This window comes from Polyodon spathula, chromosome 27 (genome assembly GCF_017654505.1).
Source record: "Polyodon spathula isolate WHYD16114869_AA chromosome 27, ASM1765450v1, whole genome shotgun sequence".
Lineage (NCBI taxonomy): Eukaryota > Metazoa > Chordata > Actinopteri > Acipenseriformes > Polyodontidae > Polyodon > Polyodon spathula.
In genome coordinates, this window is record NC_054560.1 from 1,590,423 (window position 1) to 1,615,696 (window position 25,274).

At 40.5% G+C, this 25,274-nt stretch overlaps 1 protein-coding gene across 3 annotated transcripts in view; it reads right to left on the reverse strand.

Moving 5' to 3' along the window:
• LOC121301401 (homer protein homolog 3-like) overlaps positions 1–25,274 on the reverse strand; it is a 51,895-nt gene that overhangs the window by 10,508 nt on the left and 16,113 nt on the right. For 2 of the 3 annotated variants that reach the window (XM_041230770.1, XM_041230769.1), the window contains 6 exons: positions 18,944–19,100; positions 15,695–15,826; positions 13,601–13,708; positions 12,578–12,586; positions 11,836–11,865; positions 4,552–4,688 (listed from right to left, as the gene is read on the reverse strand). In XM_041230770.1, the coding sequence (XP_041086704.1) occupies positions 4,552–4,688; positions 11,836–11,865; positions 12,578–12,586; positions 13,601–13,708; positions 15,695–15,826; positions 18,944–19,100 (573 nt within the window). The remainder of the gene's footprint in view (positions 1–4,551; positions 4,689–11,835; positions 11,866–12,577; positions 12,587–13,600; positions 13,709–15,694; positions 15,827–18,943; positions 19,101–25,274) is intronic. The other variant, XM_041230771.1, reaches the window with a different exon arrangement.

The following is a 25,274-nucleotide window of genomic DNA, read 5'->3' on the forward strand; positions in this document are numbered from 1 at the left end:
GTGTACTTCCTACACACATGAGCTAGGTACAGAAGGTAGGTGGAATATAATTACATATGATGTAATGCAAGCCCAACAGTCACTTGAACATGAACAACGAGGACTTTTGAGAAAGGATATTAAAGAAATAGGAACGTTATTTTGTCCCTGTGGTGGAGTGTCCCGCCCCTTTATGTAGTGTTTTATGTTGTATGAAGTGTGTTAATATTGGTGTTTATGTATAAAATACACAGAATATAAATATGGGTTGCGAGCACAAGTGTTTAAAATGTATATTTTGTATTTAGGCACAAGGATTGCAGAGCACTTCACGTGCAGGTAAAATAATATGTGAGCACGGGGAATTGCACTTTTATTAATTCACATGCAGTTGTACCGAGACTCCAATCGACTTGGTACAGCTGCATGTTTTCACTCACTCAGGGTTGTGTGTTGGTGAGTGGAGAACGGGATTGGAGATGGAGGTAATAAGAATAGTTAATAGTTAAACTACAAGCTCACCGTGTTTGTCTGTGTAGTCCATTTTGTTTGTCTCTTTGTTTTGGCGAAAGTGCCGTGTCCGGTGTTTTGTTTGTCTTGCAACCTTTTATTTTCTGCTTGTTTAATTATTAAATGCTGAGCGGTACCAATCGCTCAGCTTCACCAAACTCCACCGCTCCATTGTTTATTTCCTGGTTCCTGGTCTAACGTCACCCACTGCAGCTGTCTTTGTGACAGTCCCCAATTTAGAATTCTGCTCCTTCACTGCTGCAATTCCCCACAACAGACCTGAAGATCAGCAGGTGTCAATGAAATTGAACAACTCGGCACAGCCAGGAACCTGCGCTCCCCTGACTGTATGACTCACCCTGCATACCACAGGTATCACAGGGCTGTGCCTTTACCAGGGGAGTCCCTCAGGTACAGCTACCTGTATATTCTGAAAAACATAATTTTTTACATCCCCAGTTGTTACTACAACTGTTTAAATAACATACTTGTAATTTTTCTTTTCACATTTAACATCCTGACCACTTTTTACACTTATAAAACTTAAGTCTGTTACAAAGCTCTTTTCAAAATAGCTGGTACATTATTTTAAACGGATTTATTACGCTCTATTTTTTGGAACCCCGCTACTTACTCTTTATTAACCATTGAAAGCTACATAAATTTGAATTTAAACTCATAATTGACTGTGACTTAATAAAGCATGTACCCTGTATATTAGACCCAGAGAAGTCAATTGAAAAATAGCTGTCTGTGTAATCCAATTTCACCTGCCACTTAGTTTCATGAGCAAATGAGCAATGCAACTGATTAAAGAATTAACATCGTGCTGGAAAACGAAAAAATCTGGGCAGAGTGTTATAAGCACAGGCAGAAAATCACAGGGATTTCTGAAACTACCAGAACTTTCTAGAATCTTACAGAATCTTTGCCAAATAATTGTCAAATGCCAAAGTTGAGCTGAAATGTCTTAGGGTTTTAGTCTTTCTGGGTGTTTAAACTTTAACATACTGGGAATGTTTGTAATCAACTAAAAAATCCCCCATGAGAAGCCATCCACTTAATGATCCACTGGAACATGAATGTGTGCAAGTCTGCATGAAAAAAAACTGAAATGAGATGCCATGCAGCACCCCGGGCAGTGCTGTACCCCGGTCTCTCTCATTTACACCATGCAGCACCCCGGGGCAGTACTGTACCCCAGTCTCCCGTTTACATCAGGCAGCACCCCGGTCTCTCTCACTTACACCATGCAGCACCCCGGGCAGTGCTGTACCCCAGTCTCTCTCATTTACACCATGCTGCACCCCGGTCTCTCTCATTTACACCATGCTGCACCCCGGTCAGTGCTATACCCCGGTCTCTCTCATTTACACCATGCTGCACTCCGGGCAGTGCTGTACCCCAGTCTCTCATTTACACCATGCTGCACCCCGGTCTCTCTCATTTACACCATGCAGCACCCCGGGCAGTGCTATACCCCGGTCGCTCTCATTTACACCATGCTGCACCCCGGTCTCCCTCATTTACACCATGCAGCACCCGGGGCAGTGCTATACCCCGGTCGCTCTCATTTACACCATGCTGCACCCCGGTCTCTCTCATTTACACCATGCAGCACCCCGGGCAGTGCTGTACCCCGTTCTCTCATTTGCACCACACAGCACCCCAATGGCAGTGCTGTACCCCAGTCTCTCTAATTTACACCATGCAGCACCCCGGGCAGTGCTGTACCCCAGTCTCTCTCGTTTGCATCATGACAATATTAGGAGACACCACACAGCTCCCCGGGCAGTGCTGTACCCCAGTCTCTCATGACAATATCTGGAGACTCCAGTAAAAACAAAAACAGCTTTGTGTGCAGGTGGGGTCTCACAGCTAAAACAAATATAATACAACTCGCCAGACACACCAAGAACAAAGAAAAAACTCTGCTAAGAGCACTGCTAAGAGCTCTGCTAAGAGCTCTGCTAAGAGCACTGCTAAGAGCACTGCTAAGCGGTAGGTAGCAACACAGGCTTAGCAGCATGACTAGGTTATTAAGGCTGATATTTGCACTATATTTTCAGTGACGCACCATTTTTATTGACATTTATACAGACTATTATGATTTTATTCTAGTGCTGTCTAATAAAAGCAGTGTTTTATCATCTTACTCATGGATTTACTAAATGTAATAGTCAGTTTCTTTTTTATTTTGTGTGAACTGATTATATTGTATTTTAATAATGGTTTTGAAGGAAACTGTCAGAGACAGTTTCAATGTCTCAAAAATTATCAGACACAAGTGACTGCAGCAGGAAAGCCTATTAATTCTCAAAGTGATTTTGCTTAAACAGGTTATTTACAGTTTTTAACTCATTTGAGATAAGTGAAGACATTTATTTTTCTTAACTCTAGGTGTGTAATAATCCTGTGTAACAACATTGGAAGCTCACTAGTGCAACGTCATGTGAACTGAATACAAATCCAATAACATATACTTTACTGTTAAAATACTTTTTTTATGGTTTTGCTATGTGTATGTGGGCCCGTGCCAAAAAGAAATAAAGATGTCAGATTTGCATGAGGTACTCCAGGGCACCTTGTCCCGTCTCAAATATTGAATAAATAACACTGAATAAACACCACACATCTAAACCCATCATACACAACTTCACCAATGCTTACACATTCAGGAACAATTCTAAACACATTTAAACACTTAACTAATAACACCCCTATTTATAACCTAGCCATATTTACACCAGTAATTATGTGAAGATTGTCATTTGAATTGCTTTTTCTTTTTTTTACAGTGTGTACAATCCTGCAGTGGTTCTGTTCTTTTTTACAGTGTTTGCAATCCTGCAGAGTGGTTCTGTTCTTTTTTTTTACAGTGTTTGCAATCCTGCAGAGTGGTACTGTTCTTTTTTACAGTGTTTGCAATCCTACAGAGTGGTTCTGTTCTTTTTTTACAGTGTTTGCAATCCTGCAGAGTGGTTCTGTTCTTTTTTACAGTGTTTGCAATCCTGCAGAGTGGTTCTGTTCTTTTTTGCAGTGTTTGCAATCCTGTAGTGTGGTTCTGTTATTTTCTACAGTGTTTGCAATCCTGCAGAGTGGTGCTGTTGCTCCAATTTAAAAGTTATTACCAGTTCTCTATAAATCTCTCTCTACCTTTGAGCTTGTCTGGAGACAGAACAGCCTTCCTCCTCTCATTAAAACCATGTGACCCTTCTCTGCTGCTATATATGTAGAGCTGACCCATTTGGAGCAGTCGAACTCAACTCCTCAGAATCATTGCAATCATCGTGAAATATGAAATATACAAACAAACAAACAAACATTAAAAGGGCTTTAGAATACGCTCCCTTGAGGCTTAATTTCAAATATAAAAACTACGTTTCAACACGAACTGAAGCTTTTCTATAAGACACACATGTACACCAGACTGTAGCCTAAAATACACTCGAGATGCAGAAAAACGCTTCAAGTATGTTGTTATTCACATCCCACAATCTGGTTCATTTTTATATTAATATTTGATTCCTGAGAGAGTCTTCTGTGTGCACTCTATATTACGAGTCTTCTTGCAGAATCTTATTTATCACTTAAAGCTTTAAAGCTTTTTAAGCTTTCATGATGAGTGTAATCATTCTGCCTGGTTTTGTTGCTCCAAGTCTGCTTTTACCTGGCTTTGAGCTTGTCTGGGGAATCCTAACTGCCTAGCACTGAACAGACTCCCTCATTCCATTCAAACCATGGGAACTTTCAACTCTACTGGCCCAACCACTCTACATAGGGCAAGTATGTGGAACCAGCCCAGTTGAAAGGCCATTTTGTCACAAGATGTGAACGGAATGAGGAAGTCTGTTTGGTCAGTTAGAATTCTCCAGACAAGCTTGCAGATAAAGACAGATAGAGCAACATGAACAGTATTGGAGCAACTGACCCCAGAACCGCTCTACAGAACTGCAAGCATCAAGCACAAAGGAAAAGTGGAAATGACTTGCAAACATCCCAAACACAAAGGAAAAGAAGAAAATGGATTGCAAACAGCATGTAATGGCAAACGTGGCTCACCCTTCGGACAGCATTTTCTTGATGCGTTCTTTCTCGGAGGACAGTTCGATGTCAGCGCTCTGGCTCCGGTACAGCTTCTCCTCGCCCGGGCCGTTGATGCAGAGGACAGGAGGGGACTGCAGGTCCTCCAACATATCCTGCAGAGAGGAGGGAGGAACCTTGAGACTCCCTTCCAATACAGCGGCGTGAAACCGTTCTGATACCACTTATTTATTTATTGCATTGATATAACACTTCTTATACAAAAGTATCGCAAAGCACTATACAGTACATAACAGAAAAAACAACAAACCTCAGTACATTTTTATAGCATGTCACACATACAACTGACAGAGTCAGACCATTTAAATAACAGTGTACACAATAAAAAACCCAGCAATTTTAAAATTACAATAGTGCAATATGCGTCTGTCTGTTTAACACTGAGGCACTGATACAGGTTACTGAGCACCAGCGTTACATTCACAAAGGAAACTCACTACAGCAGCTTCAGTACACATTGCTCTGAACCTAGCTGAGCCCAAACTTTTTAAAAATAAGTTTCAGGATGTGATGAAAAACAGAAACGAAACAAGAATTAGAAACCAAATCCCATGAAGCGGGACTGTTCTTATAGACACAATTATGAATCAATAATTAAACAAAATACATACAGTATGTATGACACACATGCATCAGCATATGAAATGAACTGAATAAGTAAAAGCCAAGCAATAGACAAGTGTATGTTAATAAAATATAATAATAAAAAGTAACAGACAAACTAATGTTAATAAAACTCAAGCAAAACAAAAAGGTAAAAAAAAACTCGTTATGTGGTATGAAATTAGCTGCTAGGTGTGTTTCGGTCTATCAAAATGGCAGAACGTGGCAAAGTGGACAGACAATTGCAATCCAGGTGAAAAGGTTTGTTTTATTTATTTGTAAAGTCCAGTGCCTAACGGCAAAACAGACAGTAAATAATAATGGAAGTGAGTAATACGGTGGTGTGTATTACTTCATTTATAATCTCTGTGTTGCCCCGCAAATAAGAATCATGTTTCTATTATACACCCACACAAAACACATACACAAGTCTGTTAGTGCGTGAATTAGTGCTAGTGGTGCAAATACAGTTTTATTTGTGATAAAGGTGCAGTGGTGTCCGGTTTTGTGCTGCCCCTGGCAACAGCTCCAGAACTGTGTTAACTGTCTGGTAACGTACAAGACGAGACAATTACAAACAAACAAAAACACAACAGTCATGGTTTTCAATACCAACACACTTTTACTGTCCTTCTGGCTTTAACTCACTACAAACCAATGCAATGGAACAGATTATGATTCTCTGTCCCCTTATATGCTGTCATGCATGACCCCTTGGTAAACGAATGCAGCTGCCTTTACAATCTGCGGCTGCTACATTGTTTCCCTTCCAGGTCAATACGTTCTTGCAAGGAGTCTTGTCTTTTTCCAGACTGACCGACTGAACTGTCAGGCCAGCCCCTCCAAAGAACTCTGTCCTCACTGCTTAGTACCCTTATTGGGAGGGAGGGAGATTTACAACCAAGATTCATTGTAATTCTGTCACACAGAGGCAAAAATAATACCTATTACTTAGGGTGAACTTAACGTTAATAAACTGTCAAACTAAATTAACACAACACCCCTACATACGTTACAAAATGCAGCAGCAATATACAAGACATGCACAATATTTGACAGAATGGTGAAGGCAACTCAAAAGAACGGGAATCACCAAACTGTTTTGCGACTTCTGTCCTATTATTTTTCAAGAGCTCCAACAATTTCCAACTTTGTGCAGCAGGAGAAACAGCGGCGCATTTTGGTGGTTGTTTATATGCCATTTTGTAGCGCTGAGGTGCACTCGTGGAAATCAGAATACAAAACAATTCAGTGATATGACGGCAGCTCTGGAAAGATTTAATAAACCAATCAGTGTGCCTCAAGACACTCTCGTGATGACAAGTCACTTTTTTTTACAAAACAATGCTGTATCTGTTGTGAACGAATCACTATCTGTGTTCTTTTAAGTTAAGCCTGTTCCTTTACCTGGAGCGTTTACAATGGGGAAATCAGCTTCATCACAAGGGTGTTCCCTTAGGTGAAGTGTTCTCTTAGGAGGTGTTCCAATTACGCAGCGACTACTGTACCCAGTCGTTCTGCATTGTAAATGCATTCCTCAGCATTAGAAGAGGGGATGTTATTTTCACACTAAGTTTCATTAGAGGACCCTCAATTAACTAGGGGTAGATTTGAGGCTGAATGAACCATTTCTAGAGTAAAAATACTAAATATTTTTTTTAAAAAGCAATGTAATGTCAGATCAAACTGTAACACTGCAATTTCTACAACAATTACTGAGAGATTTAGCACTGAATAACTTTTTCATACCCAGTGGTACAGAGTGAATTGTGTTTTCCTTGGATCTCATTTTGCAAAATCGCCAATTCATTCCGATCCAATTTCAGAATGCACAAGGGACTTGCATTGCTCCTAATGAAGCTGCGCTGCCAAGCAGATGTGGAGCTTAATCTAAGAAAGTCTGAACTCAATTTAGGGTTTAACATCCTTTCTTTTCCACCCATATGCGATTAAAAGTGATTCTAGCCTACACAATAACTTAATGCATCTCCCCTGTTGTCCACTTTCATTCACATATAGGTCTCAAAGGTCTTACACATGTTATAGCAAACATGGAACCAAGTATAGTAACAGATGTCTTAATGAAAATACATGTTTGCTAAAACACGTGTTTCTTTCCAAACTGCACATGTGAGAGCTATGTAGTGAATGGAGGTGCATAGAGGGTAGATGTATGGAATTGTTTTGTTAGCTACAATCATTTTAAAATCAGTGGATTCCCGGTATGACCACGCTGCTTGGCCCTATGCCACGGATTTGTTCAGATCTCAGCTGGACTCCCGCATTGGAGTCACACAGTCTGCACTACAGAAACAGCCTGCATGAGGCTCATTCACCACACGCTGCTACAGCAAGGGAGCAAGCAGCTGGCATTCGCTCATGTAAATTAAAATCAAAGATTAACTCACTCAAAATACTTTTAATCAAATAAAAAAATGTATTCCAGGTGTATACTCTGATATGATCCTATGTTAAAACAGTGCAGCAGTCGTGGTTCATTTTCACAACAACGGCAATGGAACTGGCAGAATCCTAGATACAGTACACCAGATATTCAGATATTAACTCAAAATGCTGTGCCTCTATACCCCAGAAACATGACCTCTCTGTAACAGCCACACTAAAGCCAGATTCGCAAAAAATCACATGCCTCTGAATTGCCTGTGAAATGTAGTCCTGTGAGAATCGTCCATTTCTTTTTATCCCAGATAATTCTCAGAAGTCCTTCAATTTTTTTTTTACAGGACATCGGGACCTTCTGTAAAATTTCAAACTCAGGCATCCTGTGTCTTTACTCGCGTGCGAATCGACCACGTCAGCAGTAGCGGTTTTAGGCACGTCAAGCCCATGAAATTGCATCGGCCCCCGAGGCAGCAAGGGACCCCTGTTATCGTAACTCTGTTACTATAAAAAAAAAAAAAAGCTTATATTCACCTAAAGTCTGCAACAGAATGAGTGGCTTTAGCCATTTTACCATTCTTTTTATTGATATGCAACAAGCCATAAACAGAAAAAACAACATGTGGGGTTTTTAGCCAACCGCAACTTTGCCAGTATGTGCCTCCTAATCATGTCACCCACAATATAAGCTAAAAAAAAATAACATCTTTAAAAATGAACTAATTGACACACTACAGACAAATAAATGCGTTTCCAGCCAATGTATCGTCCTCGTCTCTTGCGATGCTCGATTACATCTACAAGGGAAGTTTGCTGGGCTGCCCTAACATCAGTCTGCTTTTGACTGCCTGCCACTGTTGCATCAGGGGAGAGAAGCTTTTCTTGCCTGAACATGAAATTAATCAAAAACTATTTACTTTCCACAATGTTGCAGGAGCGTTTGACTGGACTCGGGCGGAAATCAAATCGGGCACCAGATTTGCAGAAAACTGGATTATTCAGGTAGAACTGCAGACTTTGCCGCTGTGAAAGCACGATATATTAATTTAACTGTGTCTGTGTTTTCTGTGCAATTGCTGTAGTAAAATGCAATACATTTAATAGTGTTGTTGTTGCCCTGCTTGAAAGTCCTGGTACAGTAGTGTAGTACTACTGGTAAGAATAGACAATAGGGGCCCCAGAAAATTGAGCTTTGCATGGGGCCACCGCGGGACAAACACCGCCACTGCATGTCAGAGTTAAGTTACAATTGATACAAGTGTACAAAAATACAAAATATTTACAAAATGGATATTGAATGAAGCATTTGGAGATATGTATTAAAATGCAGATCACTCAAGGGACGAAGCGGTTCAACGCGGCCAAGGCAGTGGTAGCCTTTGAAAAGCAGGTACAATGAAATTAAAAGGGGCTTAGTCGATACGCTTCATTCTTCGAAAACTAATCCACGTCTGGGAGGTTACTAGATGTCCTCGGCTTTTGACCGACTCTGAGGACCCCTAATTGTTAATTCCATGCGAATCATGCTTAAATCACCATCTCATTTTGCATGCAAATATGAAGTCACCATCTCAGATGATTTCAGACATATGAGTCTAGACAGTCATCTGTGCTGATGGGGATTAATACTCAAATACACTTGACTTATTTTAACTGTTCAAAATCAGACATTGCATATATTGCTTACAGGCATACAGTCCATAAAAATATGAAGTTTCAAAGCGTCTGGGAGGTTTTATTTTTTTTTATAAAAGCTAACTATTAAAAGCACTTAGAAATTGCAGCCAGATTGGGAGATTCTATCTGTGCAAGTGTTATACCCTGTAGAGTTTCATGAAGCACATTACCTGTGTCCCGGTTGTTCGTACAGCATTATATTTTTAAACATACTATTGACTCTTGACATTTTTAACCACACATCATGGGTCATAAATCAACTGGCAACACATTTCTCAGCATTTATTCGAGAGCGTTCACCAGAAGAGAAACAAACATTCTGCAAGGATCGCAGTGTATCCAGATCACGCTCCCTCCTGCAACAATGCTGCTTTTCTGTTCCCACAACATGCCACTCATTTCAAATCACTAGGAGGGAGCATGATCTGTATACAATGATGTTTAGAAAATAAAATCTTTGCCCTGGGAGACGTCCAAGTAAAAGTTTCAAAAAAGGGATTTCTTAATTGACTGACCTATGTATAAAAATATCAAAACAATAATTGGGAACATGATGGAAAAAATTAAATGCTGTCATATGGACAACACGGGATGCTGCAAAGGTAAAGTCACAGGGTTATTGTAAACACTGTAGGGGGTTCTGGAACACTTTAATAAATTAGCCCAGTTTTAACAACATGTTTAACTGACACATTATAAATTGTGTAAAAGCATAAGGATCATAATACAAATTATGATAAATTAAATAACAGTCATTAAATACCTTTCTACTCAGGATTCGAATATTAGTCCAGTAGGACTCTCCAATAATGCGTGTCCCATTACGTATACCATGTGCCTGTATGTAAAATGTTAGTGCAATGCCTACGTCATGAGAAATCCAGTCAGTCACCTCTGCTATACCTCTGTTGCGTGGATAAAAAGCCAACAATGCCCTGATTAGCTAGCCCTCCTCTGAGACACTGAATGTGCTGGCTCCCTTTCATCTCTCATCTGTCACATTACCACCATGATTGCTTTCAGCACATTTCTCACTGTCTCTCGCCTTCTCTGGCTGGCACTTACTCAGAGCACCGAACATCCTATGACTTATCCTATATCCTATATTACACTGCCAGGTTGGGAACAAACAGATCTGGACAAATATTAAAATGGTTTACACTTGTAAACAGGCTCTCTTGCGAATATAACCCTCCTTTAATTTGCATGTATTTTATTATAGAAGGTCAGTGGGTGTCCTTCAATCTCCAAGCCAATTGCCTTTTACACTCAGGAGCCCCACAGTGGATGTGTGGAGGACAAAAGCCAGCCCTGCGGGGGTCCGCTTGAGCGCACCAGGCACCTAACCTGCCCAACCTAGCACCAGAGCCAATTGCCCTTGTGAAATCCCCAGCGAAGACTCCAATTGATCATCTTTGGGATGAACGTGAATAATTAGACAGTATGATCCTCTACTTATCCTCACAGGTCCTAATAAAGTGGGTAGGCACTATATTTATATATATATATATATATATATATATATATATATATATATATATATATATATATATATATATATATACACACACATACATACATATATACACACACACACACACACAGTCCGACACACAGACTGCCATCAGAGCGCCTTTTAAATTTTCCTGAATAAGGTAATCAAGTGTATTGCATGTCTATCAAAACTGCAGTCTTTGTTTAGTTCAGAAATTTCCTAGACGTTTTAACTTAAGCTGTTTGAGTGCGATACAAAAACACCATGCAGCTATATCTGTTCTGCCAGATATAAAAATCCCACAAGTCTAGAAAGGGGCTTAGACGCAGGGGCCGAGAGAAGCAAGTTAAACAGAAAGACAGAAAAACCTGAAAATAAAGAGATGCTCTGGAGAAAAGAAGGGCTTGGAAATTGAAGCTGTGCAGAGACCCATATTTTTTATTAAACATGACAAGAGCTCTCAGAACCAATGGAGAGGGATCTTCAGATCCTGAATTATACATGACAAAAAGGCATGAATAAGTAACACTGGATTGCTCAAAGTATGTCTGTCTTTCTGCAGTGTATACACGGCTATGAAGCTAGTGGAGGTGGACCCTGTTTTAATAATGATCTTTAAAAAGCATGTCAGTACACACATCCCCGTCACAGCTGTGAATTCAAAATTAGCAATCAAAAAGAGCAGCAGGCTGATGACCACTGCATACATCAACAGCACTGCAGAACAGTACAGGATATAGAACACCAAGTCTCATGACAACATATACAAAAATCCTAATTAACGTTAATACCCAGTCTCATGACAACTGAATAAGCAGTTCTTCAGCTATAACTTGGGTACAACATACAGAAAGTGTGGCTGTGGAACATAGGATATAGATTTAATTTGAGCAGTTTATTACAGCACTGGGAATCCCCCTGGATTAACTGCTCTTATATGGTCGATACATCCAGCTGGATTCCCTGGTGCTGTGAAATGTCTGACCAGTAGGGGTCACTGAAATGCAATAAGATTGCACGGTCCTCCACATGATGAATCACAAGACACTAGCTATAATGGAACTCACCTGAGACAGCTGTGAGGCTCGGCAAAGCAGCAACGAGAAAAAAAAAGAAAAAAGGAAATTTATTTATTTAGAATGTAAACTGTTTTACAGAAAAATGTATCAAGCTGACTTTTTCATAGTGGGGGGGTGGTTCTGGTGCGCAACCTCTAGTGGTCATCTTTATAAAGACTGTGACAGAAATTCCACTTTGCTCAGGCTTGAGGCAGTAAAAACAGAAGTGAAGAAACAGTAAGAAATTATGACTATGAACACCTATCAATGGATTTTAAACAAATAGAATTTGTGTTTAAAAGAAAAGGTGGATGAAGCACATAGGAATGACTGCTTTTTAACATTGGCAAGATGGTGTCTCACTTATATGTCACCTAGTTTATCTGTGTTGACCTCCGCGACCTGCTTAGATCGTAAGATTCTGAGTGTGACAGATGGACAGAAAGCAGGTGCACACGCACACCTGACAGATTGAGCACTAAGAACAGCTGTCTGCAAGGGCATCTGAGAAGATCGGAAAGATCTTGAGGATATCATCTTGGATTTTACTAATACTGAAACATTTTTATGATGTGTAAACACTGCTTCTATCTGCAGTGATACAATAAACACCTGCAGGCTCTTAGTGCTAATAAACTGACTGCCCTGGCAGGTCATGCTCCAGTTACGTAGGCCCTTGGCTAACGGAGTCAGTGTTCATGGGTGTTGTGCACATAGTGCAGGTGATTCTGGAACACAACTGAATACTCACCTGTGACATCTGTCAGAACCACAGGAACAGAAACAAGGGAATAAAACAAATTGAAAACGCTGGTTAAAAAAAAAAATAAATCAGCCAAACAATTTACTACAAATATTTCTTATAAGTATGCAGTACATGCATTTGATCTTTAAATAAACTGTATTTCCCCCCCTTAAAAGGACAAGGGTCTATTAAATATTTCTTATGGAAGTTGTTCCAGGTTTAAATGGAACTAGAATAAAGCTGAAGGAATGACCTTGTCTCATCTTATTTGTTCCATGCAAGTCGAATCTTATGTATGCCCATTCACTAAGGTTCCTACTTCGTATCAATGTTTTTAAATGCAAGTGCCCTCTTTAAACAACTTCAGCATGTTTAGCAAGATGTGCTCATATACACTACGGCAGTTCCACTAAAAAGTTAAACAACTTTATTGATTTTCTGCGAAACACTTATCACCAAAATTCTGATCATCTTACAATCAGCTCAGACAGATGTTTCAACTTAGTTATTTGATGACATTAACGTTGGTCATTTCATTTATATTTTAGTATTTCTAAATGTAGCACTATTGAAATAGTTGCTGATAATACAATTATAATTAGTACAATACATACAATTAAGACTAAACCAATTAAAATGGATAATAGAATAGGTGTTCAGACCCTAATGTGCTTTACAAAGTACACGATAGGCTGTGTTGCTAGGAAACTCCAGACTGCGAGGCAATGATGATTGTGTTATTAATCCAGTGTCAATGCCATAGGCAGCGTCATGCTGGATCGAAAGCTGCTAATACCTACAGCCTGCTCCTCAGTGGCACTTTTTATGTCTTTGTCTTTCAGTTGAAACCCCTAGCCGATAGCAGTCTGTAAAGAGGAGCTGTGATAATTTTAGCGGTGTCCTAGTTTCTCTCTCCTCTGAAAGATAAATGACCTGTTCTGTCATGTTCTATCCCCCTCCTCCTCTCTCTCCACAGGTTAACTCTTTGTTTGCCATACTTGTGGCTTGTTTGGTACTGCACAGTCTCACCTGGGGTGCAGCGATGCTCAGCGCTGGGTTGCTCAGCTCGGGTTTATCCTGAGATTTTTCCCTCGCGAGGCGCGCCGCCTCTTTCACCTCTTTAAACCTTTCTGAAAACTGAAAAAACCAACCACAAAACAGTTCAAGCGTGAAACTCTTCTTATTTTATAAGGTTCTGACCACAGAAAATTCACATGTTCAAAAAAAAAAAAAAAAACATTACTTCAAAAGGGACTGGGCTGACAAGAATCAGAGTTAAAAAGGTAGAACAAACAGATGTACAACATGAAGTCATTCTCTCACCCATAATTCATAGGGTTTGGTTTCCCATTCTGGTTTTGTTTTTTATCCTATCCTTGAAACTTTTTTTTTTTTTTTTTTAATGTTTGTGATCAGCAAGGTTTATAGCAATATCTACCATGACAAGATACTTCTAGTTATGTCCCACTTTTTTTTTTTTTTTTTTTTTTTTTTTGCATCATGAGACTAAAGGGAATGCAGTGAGGCTAGTTTGATTATCAGTCTCACCTTCAAGACCTGTGTGAGCTACCCTGCTGACAGTCTTGTTGTGAGGGGATAGTTGAGTTCATTGCTGCTGCTATAACAAGATGCAATGAGTCCGATTTCATTAAACTAATAAGGTGAGACTAATAATCAGTTTAAAGTCAGTTCGATAACCAATTCTCCAGATTATTGCAAAAATGTAAGTGATAAACACAGATGGATGAACACAGACTTGGCATACTCTCAATAATGTATAAGACATAATGGAGAAATGAGGCACACATATAGATTGACGTATGGACATACCCAGAACCTGACATTCACTATAATATGAAAAACCAAATCATTATTTTGTTAGCTACAATCTCTTAAACTTTTCTTTCTATGGGAGAAAAACCCAACAGAAAATTAGGCAAAAATCAATCACCCTCCATGAATAGCACAGATATTTATGTGTCTGTACAAGTTTCCAAAAGAAACATCTGTGCTTATCAAACGAGCACTTATTCATTCATGCCATTTTCCCAATAGATCCAGTGCTAAGAAAGGTTGCCTAGACAAGTCTGAATGCTACAGAGAAGATCTGCAGATAAGCATTGAATACTGTTCTTCCTATGAAGGGCACACTGTCAACTGACAATTGGCATAAACGTGAAGTTTTCCTGAAACTTCGTTATTCATGCAGGGGGAAAAATAGCCAAAAGTGAAGAGTGAAAATCAAAAAGGAGGTTACAGAATGTGCTGGTGACTTAAAGGAACGAGGACTCGATTGTCTTTAAAATCCTAAAAAGATTTCACTAAGCTTACCCTAAACAATACATCAAGTACAACACAGAAATCAGGAGCAAAAGACACTGCTTGCAGTTAAGTGGAGACTCTGCACAATTTTCCAGATATGTCATTTTTAAAGCTAACATTAGGGTCAAAAAATGTCTTTTACCGAGATCCACCCTTTTAATTTTGACAGGCAAACAGTAAAACCTTTAGGCAGTCAGGAGCTATTGAGCAGTAAAAGGCAACATTGATCTACCAGCCTCTGGAGGTGTCTGCCTGACCTCACCAGCACCTGGCCAGTCAGGGCCACTGTAGCACGGTGAGGAAAAATCGTCCTTGCTGGTTTTGCCTCTCTAACCCTAGAGCCAGACGCAATTCAAGCCTCCCTCTGGAATCCCCAGCCAAGACCAGTAAATTCTCACAGCCAGTGGTTTTAATAGATTAGGTTCTGAAAGCTATTAGTTCATCATATATTCATTCACACTGCAAGAAGACGTCTTATTATCATCAATTCAAACTTTGATTTGTAGACTGCGAATGGAGCGAGACTATTCAGGTTACCAAGCAAGTGAAATCAAAACTCACAGCTGTCTGTAGAAACAGAGGTGCTCTTAACCAATTAGCACCCATCTACCCGAGTGTTTGCTTCTTTCAAAGCTGTACATTTGAGACCTCTATGACAAACAGAAGATCCGGACCGATAAGATGGAATTATTGTGTTAGCTACAAATCACTTTAAAAAGTAATAGGAAAAGGCAAAATGAGCTCAAATGTGTTGCAGAGTTCAGTTGAATGAATGGTATCCACTGGCATCTAGGTGCTTACCTGCTGAAGCTGCTGTTCTGAGGAGAAGCCTAGTCCATACACCGTGTTCGCTCGGCTGTCCGCCCACTGCCCAAACTTCTGGGACGTTTTAGTGAACGTCATGTTGGGAGTAATGGTGCTGTTAATGATCGCCTGAAAATGAATGAAATATAGTTTGAGCAATTTTGTGTAAATGAACCACTGATTATTTATGTGGGTGAAAGTGGCGAATGATTGTTTTAACAAACTCCTGGCCGGGGTTTGGGGTTGTACATGCTCTCAGATGCATTCTGAGCCATTTTGGATCACTTTCAGAAACAAATTTGTAGAAAAAAGAAATTACTTCACTTACAACTCGTCATTTTACCAGATAGATCAACCTGAGAAATCAACACGAGGCTGGTTAACAAACCTTTTACATGTATGCCCAATTCACATAATATTAACTTTATAAAAACTCAGCTGTAAAAATCAATCAGATGTGGTAAATACAGGGCTCATACAGTTTTCTGATACAAATTTCAAGGACTTTTCAAGGACCATTTTGACAATTTTCAAAAGACCTAATTTAAATAGTTTGACAATTTTCAATGTTGATAACTAATAACTGTAAAAATAAAGTTTTTGCATTAACAGTTTATTGACCTGTACAGTAACAATTGTAAATTATACCCACTTTGAGTATAGAGTCAGTTTTAGTACCTATAGCTGTGTTTCATTCTAAAAGCAGTACAACAATTCAGTGTTATAATCAATGTCAAAAGCAATAGTCCAAGAATTCTGAGTCACAGGCGCATAACTTTAAGTGGGGGGCAAACTGCCGAAGCACTAAGAAACCAAGCAAACCCTGATGCTGGAAAGTTACGGTTTTAGTCATTGCAGACTGACAAAACTGGGCAGACGTTTCTGCATAAAATGTTCAATATGTACTTACTGAGCATGAATTAAATTACAAACACATGCAAGCAGCATCAAATGGCAAAACCAGTACCAATGGCATCTCTGCACAGAGCTGCACCTAGAATCCCCACATGTAGTTTATTAAAGGAAAGTGTTAAACAAACAAAGAAAAGCAAGTCCTGTTCTTTTGAAGGGAAGTATTCCTGAATAAGGCAGTTCAAAATATTTGCCATGTCTTTAGCAAATGCAGACTATTTTTTTCCTCAATAAAACAAATTTCAAACAGTATATATTTAACAGTATAAACTTAGTTGCAGGAAGGACCAGTCAAGAGTTGTTTTTCTTACTCCCCTATGAAACAGTGTCTCTGCCTTTTTGCTGCTTCTAAATACGATCCACTGAGTCAGAGTGCAACGTTTGCCCATAATAAAATAACTTAAAACAATAATGTAACTGCTGCTACTGCAACCAAGTCATTTCTTGCTAGTTTTAAAATATTTTTATTTGTTACTTTAAATTTAAATTTTAGAGCTTTAACAAGAGCTGACAGTGCGCAGAATGACGGGAAGACTAATATAAGCAGCAATATTTGAATTATCCGACTCGCCCTGCGCAAGGACTCCCCAGTGAAGAGCGGCGGCTCGCCCTGCGTAAGGACTCCCCCGTGAAGAGCGGCGGCTCGCCCTGCGCAAGGACTCCCCAGTGAAGAGCGGCGGCTCGCCCTGCGCAAGGACTCCCCAGTGAAGAGCGGCGGCTCGCCCTGCGCAAGGACTCCCCAGTGAAGAGCGGCGACTCGCCCTGCGCAAGGACTCCCCAGTGAAGAGCTGCGACTCGCCCTGCGCAAGGACTCCCCCGTGAAGAGCGGCGACTCGCCCTGCGTAAGGACTCCCCCGTGAAGAGCGGCGGCTCGCCCTGCGCAAGGACTCCCCAGTGAAGAGCGGCGGCTCGCCCTGCGCAAGGACTCCCCAGTGAAGAGCGGCGGCTCGCCCTGCGCAAGGACTCCCCAGTGAAGAGCGGCGACTCGCCCTGCGCAAGGACTCCCCAGTGAAGAGCGGCGACTCGCCCTGCGCAAGGACTCCCCAGTGAAGAGCTGCGGCTCGCCTGCGTAAGGACTCCCCAGTGAAGAGCGGCGACTTGGCACAGCCAGGAACCTGCACTCTGACTGTATGGCTCACCCTGCACACCACACGGTTGTGCCATTTCCAGGGAAGCCACTTGGGAAAAGACGCTGTTAATTCAACAGTCGTACGCAGATTACAGAATGTTCTTTAATTCACTTAAAAACATTATCGCAGTTGTACAAAGTGGTCCTCCAGTTAAATATGTACAAGAGTGACACACAGACACGTCTGGACTTTCGTCCAATTCATTTCTGAAAACATTGTCAGAGACCTGAGAGGATTTTGAAATATGTGATTATACACACGCACACGCACACGCACACACACCGCACACACTGGTTGCCAACACGTGGCGAATGGTCCACGTGACACCCACGTGCACACTCCGAACCAGGTTAAGTGGGCCCACGACACGGGTCCCGCAACATCGTCACGACACTATACCCAACACGTGCCCACATACAGCAGTGTGTTGGTGTGTGTGGGAACACACACACCACACCCCTGTCACGCACTCCCCACGAGCACAACACACACACACACACACCGCACCCACACACACACCACACACCCACACACACACACACACACACACACACACACACACACACACACACACACACACACACACACACACACACACACACACACACACACACACACACACACATACACACACACCACACACACACACACACACACACACACCCGCACACACACACACCCGCACACACACACACACACACACACACACACACTACACACACACACACACACACACACACACACACACACACTCACACACACACACACACACACACACACACACACACACAAACACACACACACACACACACACACACACACGCACACACACACCACACACACACACACACGCACACACACACTGCCACACACACACACACACACACACACACACACACACACACACACACACTACACACACACACACACGCACGCGCACACACACACCCACCCCCACACACACACAGTCTAGACATGAACTTTAATTTGTTGCAGGTAATTACTGTTGTACAATAGGGTAGGCAAATACAAGGCTGACCAGGTGCCATTTGGGGCTTGCAAAAACAGGTCAACTGAGACACATCCTCCAGTGTTATTTTTTCAAATAAGCATTTTAGTGCGTTGCTAAGTAACATTTCAACAGTAAAGATCACTGAATAATGTAGGCTGCATGTACACGTAGCGAATATGTTAGTGTGCTCACCTTGGTGCCCCCCACACTGATGATGCGATACACGTTTCTTGTAGCATCGTAGAAGAAGGACACAGTAACGGAATGCTTGCTGGCTGGGATCCAGTTTCGCTTGGTCGTCGGGTCGATTTGAAACACATGAGCTCTAGCACTGAAAATTGGCTGCTCCCTGGATGAAGAAGAAAAAAAGAAACAGATTTGCTTTCAGGCAGTGTGAAACTACATTGTAATCTGGGGGGGGGGGGGGGGGGGGGTCTGATATTTTACAGAGGTCTACTACCTCTCCAGGTTACGACATTGTTTAGAGAGTCATCTATCTGCCTGTCTGTATTTGTGCATGTATAGTAAGTGCATGGTGGTCTTTTTCTGTATTTCCAGCAATGAACACTGACACACTTGTTTGCTTAACAAAAAACACAGCCGTGTTCCCAAAGCTTTAACTCATGAGTTATTTAAAGAACATTTTTGTGACTAGAAATAGATTTTTCCACGACTACATTTTATAAGCCATTGTAGGAGTGGGATCAATCCCACGCTGCGTCCCCAGGGAGGCGCTGTTCTTGTTCGAATGTCTTGTTGCAAACAGGGCTCTCAGGCTGGAAAATAAAATGGGGAGTTTATAGATACCGAGCAATTCCTAATTTGTACATTTTTGTCGGTGCATTGTGAAAAGTGTATCAGAGCACAGAATCATGAGCTGGTACACTTCAGGCTGTTTGTTGACTTGAAACCTGCAGGAATTCAGTGGTCAGTCTTCATTTATAAAAACAGATCTTTTATATTGAAAACACAACTTTTCAGTGACAAGACATGCTTCAAAAGGATGAGACACAGAGAAGTACAGAAGCAGGACCAGTTGGAAATTGAGAGGAGATAGACAGAGGACCGAAAACAGGAGAGAGGCTGGAATGGGTGCCTAGTCACGCTGTTGAGGCAGAACCACTTGGATCATTGAAGACCCGACTGGATAAAGTTTTGAAACTCATGTGTTCCATACAGACAACTGTCATATATCTCTAAATTACTATTAATGTTCTTAGTTTCATGACAATTGGAGAAGAGACTGTATTAAGGCTGTATATTTATTAAACGTTTAACCCGTCTCTACAATGACTCTTTACCATTTTATACCATTACTTTATTTACACACATACTGTACTCAATTACAATGGGTTACCATGCTTTAAAAAAAAATAAAAAAATTCAGATAAATATTTAGTCAAATCTGGTTAGGATTTTCATTATTTGTGAAGATTTTAACTTCAGTGCAGGAAGGCGGCCCCTCTCCACAGGCACACATTGAGCCACCTTTCAGTCACTGATACAAAGAAAAGACATATAAAGAAAGTGTTGGTGTTATCTGTTTTGGTGGTGGCTGGCAGGGATGGGGTTAATTCCTATCCCTGCCTAATGAAATCGAGAATGTGGCTGTTCCCAAATGAGGTAATTGGTGTTAATTGGAAACAGCCACAGAGAATAAAAATAGAGCTTGAAGCTCCATTTTGGGAGTCCACCAGGGAGCAAACGAAAAGTCTGTGAAAGAAAAAAAAAATAATTCTGTGTGCGAGTACAGGTCCTGAGTGCACCTTACTAAAGTCTTGTAAACTTGTACCCTCTGTGTGCGAGTGTGTTACAAGAGTCTTGTTTGACGGGTAAATGGTTTAGCAGTCCAGTTTTAGCGAGAACTAGAAAATAGGTATAGTTTTGCATGGGAGTTCGGTTTTTGTTTTGTTTAGCTTTCTTCACTTCCCCATGGTAACCATAGGGGGTCCATCGTCTCGTCCAAACAACCCGGCAACGAACTCCCAACCAAGTGAAGCTGAGTGTTTCATCTTGTACCCTACTACATCATCATCAAATAAACACCATTCATTACACATTCTGTGTTGTGGGGGGTTGTCCTAGATTACATTCTGTGTGGTGGGAGTGTATCCTGAACTACTGAAACTCTTCCACCCTGCTTTCATCTGCACACAGTAGACACATGTTACAAGAACACATGGGCTCCAGTGTGGAGCTTGTTAGCTATGTCCTCTCAGGAGACATTATTGAAAGTCTCCCAGTCAGAAAGCACACTGGGTTATAAAGAGGAGATGCCTAGGTTTACAATGATAGAATATTTGGAGGACTAGGAGAATGACGAAGCTGTGAAGGGCATATTAACCCAGCTTGCTCTGTGCATTGGCACAAACGTCCTAACCGCAGGAGACTGGAGACTGTAATTGGTAGGTGGAGAACAGACAGTGTTTAAACAGCATGTACCAGAATAACTTGCATGCCAGTAGTTATCAGTATCGTGAGAAACTAGACCAACTTACATACAGTAGCATGAAGTGTAAAAATGTAAGTTTGACATACTATATGCAAGTAAATATGGACAGGCTCTGAAATACATTAGACTAGCTCAGAGTTAGATATGCAGTTTCCCAGATTTACAGACTAGAAGACACCTCTAAATAGCTCCAGATTCAAATGCTCTATAACTTGCGAAAGGGATATAGTGGAAGCTGTTGTACGCACGCATGTCACACTTCACATGTTTCAAAATATCTGGAGAACCACTCACCCAATTGTTATAAAACTTTGTATTAACATTATGTAGCATAGTCTGAGGGTATAGATCTACCGTTCTGACCTTGAGGATCTACTACATATTCTACAGTAGGAGGCGATGTGGTCCAGTGGTTAAAGTCCAGGGGCTTGTAACCACAAGGTCACCGGTTCAAATCCCACCTCTGCCACTGACTGACTCATTGTGTGTCCACTATAAAAGACACTATAGAAAAAAGATATTTTGTGACCTGCAATATTAACACAACACAAGCACTGCCAGCTGTTCTTACTCCTCAGTAAGACTGATTCCACTTGACCTGATTTGAAGATGTCCTTGTGGGGCTCTGCTTCAAAGGACTGATAGATGTCCGTACACAAGTAGAATTTAGAAAAAACAATGGCAGACATATTGGAATAAACATGACTCAGGAGATTTATGTAGATGTTGACTTTTTGGGAAACCGAAGTGTACATGAAATATTGAATGAGTCTGACTCCAATGACTAATTAAAGTAGTGACAAAAGGCAAAAGTAAGAATTCAAATTCAAAACTCGCCATTCTGATCGCTCTGCTGCTTCTCCCTGAACTACAGCGTTTCCCTATCCCATTCCGAAAATGGGAAAATATATATCTTAAACGTTCAGCTTTTTAAAAGATTTGGGTCGCTATTAAAAGACTTTGGTGGTTAAATGGATGTTTTGTTGCCCCTGCTCCATCTCTGTCCATTCTTCTCTGGCTGGTTGCATCTCCTGCCCTGCCTGCTGTCACAGGTCCCACCTGCAGAATATTTATAAATGCATCACCTTTCTCGCCACATAAATGTGTCCAGCTACAATAGTATCATCTCTTCTATTATGCCCTGCATTGTTTTAAGTAGTTTCTTAACACTGGCCCAGTAGTCCTCCACGTCATCCAGCTGTCAACTGTAAAGTCAGTTTGATAAGTAACAGGGTATTCCATAATGCAAACGTCTATCTCGCTGTGAATTGACAGCACAAATCTGGTCTGAATACCCCCTGTCACTACCCTGGATAAGGACAATTTTTATATAACAGCACTGTCACCTAATGCTGTTGCAGGTCTTGTGAGAAAGGGTCTGTGTGACGGCAGACCCATTTGTGCTGTGTCATGATGAAAATGGGCAGTAATATCTGACTTTAAAATGTAATGAACAAACAAAGAATTAATGAGAACAAAATCTAAAGTAGAACAAAAATCAAAAGAAACTGCACTTTCAATGGCAATGTTCAAATTTAACATCTGTAAAATCGATTTTTTTAATTTGTTTTTGCTTTTGTTTATTTGTAAAGTTATATGGAACTTTTTTCTTGCTCAGTTTTAGGCAGAAGGACATTTAATAAAAATGACTTGTTAGACGTTTTGACTTTTTTTTCAATTGAATTGGTTAATGCATTTTATAAGCGCAATAAGGCACATGAGGGTGTGCGATATACTCTAATAATCAATTGAGTATTTCACACACCCTGGCATGCTTTACTGCTTACTTATCCAATATATCTGGAGAACTGCAGATCCCATTGTTATAAAACTTGGTATGATTAATATTAGCATATGGTAATGAGAATATCAGATTGAGGGAAATAGGGAGGTCTCTGTCTGTCTCTACATCCATCTGACACTTACATTTTTGCATATAACTGTAGAGCTACTTATTACATGTTCATGGCAACTGGATAAGTGGTACTGGCATTGGTACCAAAAAGGCCGCACCAAAAAGCTGGTCTAAATTTCACCCGGTCCAGGGCCGCCTTCTCATTTTTGGAGAGTTCACACATGAGATAAGGAGGCATGGGCCGGCCTAAACCGCAAGTGTGAACGGGGTGTAAGTTGCAAAAATTAGAGACCATTCATATACATAAGCATAATTAATCTGAACCAAACAGGATTTACAACTCTGTGAGGCTTGTCACATGGCACGCTTTTAGGAAGTTCCCGTTTCAGTTGCATCTCCACCAACTCGGAACCCTAAGTTTAAACTAAAAACAGAACTAAGCTGAATCATATACATCAAATTTCAGCATGAATATCAAATTTGAACAAACTTCTGAAATGGAACAAATTCATTTCCACATTACACAATGTGTTGATAGAGTTCTATCAGGTATTGCAGAGAAAGCCTGGCTGTACGGATTACAGCTAGAAATGTTAGTGTGACAACACTATAAACCAAACACACCGACCAAAAACGTATGTTAACCTGTTGATACTTCATATCTAACTGATATTAACCCAGGCACTTCCCCAATCATTATCTTACACAAAGAGTCACTTCCCCAATCGATATTTTACACAAAGAGACGCTGTGGATTTGATTTGGCTTAGATCTGGTCTGTGGTGTGGACGGTGCGAGCTGACCTGATGGACTGACCATTTCCTGAGTGCTTGGACGGTCTTGTACTCCAGCAATACAGAGCTCTCAAATCTTAATCAAATGTAAAATGAGTTCAAGCGCCATCAAATTCTTTACCATGGCAACCGGCCAACAGATTAGGATTAGGATACTCTCTCCTGCTAAACTCATAGCATGCCTCAAGAGGCACATGCTGGGTAATATTAAAGCAGATGCCAGCAAATCTGACATGTATTGCCATCACTGTGCATGGGGAACTTTTATTAAATATTGCTGAGCGTATTTATTTCTGCCTTAAATACACACAAGATAAAAAATTATGACCAACTACTGTGTGACATCCTTTGATTTACAGTTATCCAGTGGGGCAAAGCAAGGTCTTCACATTCTGGAAGTGTAAATATAATTTTATGATACGAGAGCACTGCAAATCATTACGCTGGTATTGGATTTAGCAGGGAATTGTGCAAAATGTGATTTGAACAGGAAAGTGAAAGTCATTTTTGTATTTAACTTCAACATGTAAGTAATTAACCTTTTCTTAGGTATTGAGTTGATTTCTATCAATGTATAGCATTGGTTAGCCTAGTAAGTTTGTCCTGTTGTCAGAGCAATACAACAATCTAGCAAAACACCAGATTTTACAGCAATAAATGAAAAATGTATTATACAAAATGAAAATGGCAAATAGCATATATATATATATATATATATATATATATATATATATATATATATATATATATATATATATATATATATATATATATATATATATATTATATTTATTTTTTTCAAAATAACTTCTATCTCCTAGAAAATTCACACAATGGCTTGCCTTTGAGTACCAAACTACTGCTTTTCCTGTGACTGAAGTGTGGCAATGTTGATCTAATTCCTTCATGTGACTTTATGAAGTGGATCGGAAGCGTAGCATTGACGTACCTGCAAGGAGCGTTCGATAAATATTCTTCATTAACAGCTTCAAATAAATTAACATTAAGACACAAAGTCATCTTCGCCATTATGGGAGCGTTTTTCATATAGGAGAACCCGAGATCTAAAGGCTATTAGGCAAGATTTAATGGACTACTCTGTCAGCACCACACTTTGTAAAGTGCCATTCTGTTACTGTGCTGGAACACGAACGCTCTATTTGGGTTGGTCCTCAAAAGGTTAAGTCACGTGTGAATTCATGGTTCACTCACCTGAAAGGGAATCCCGAACATTGTTTTCAGTTTCTGATGCTATATGCAAGACGATCCTCTTTAAACGGAGATGAATTATGAATGCCTATGAATCAATGATGCTTTCTTTTACAAATTATATATTCTATTCGGCTTTGTTCTGGAGTTTGAGAGTGCACACTGAAACAAGCTGGTGAGAACAGTGAGCCGCTTCAGGATTACATCTTCACG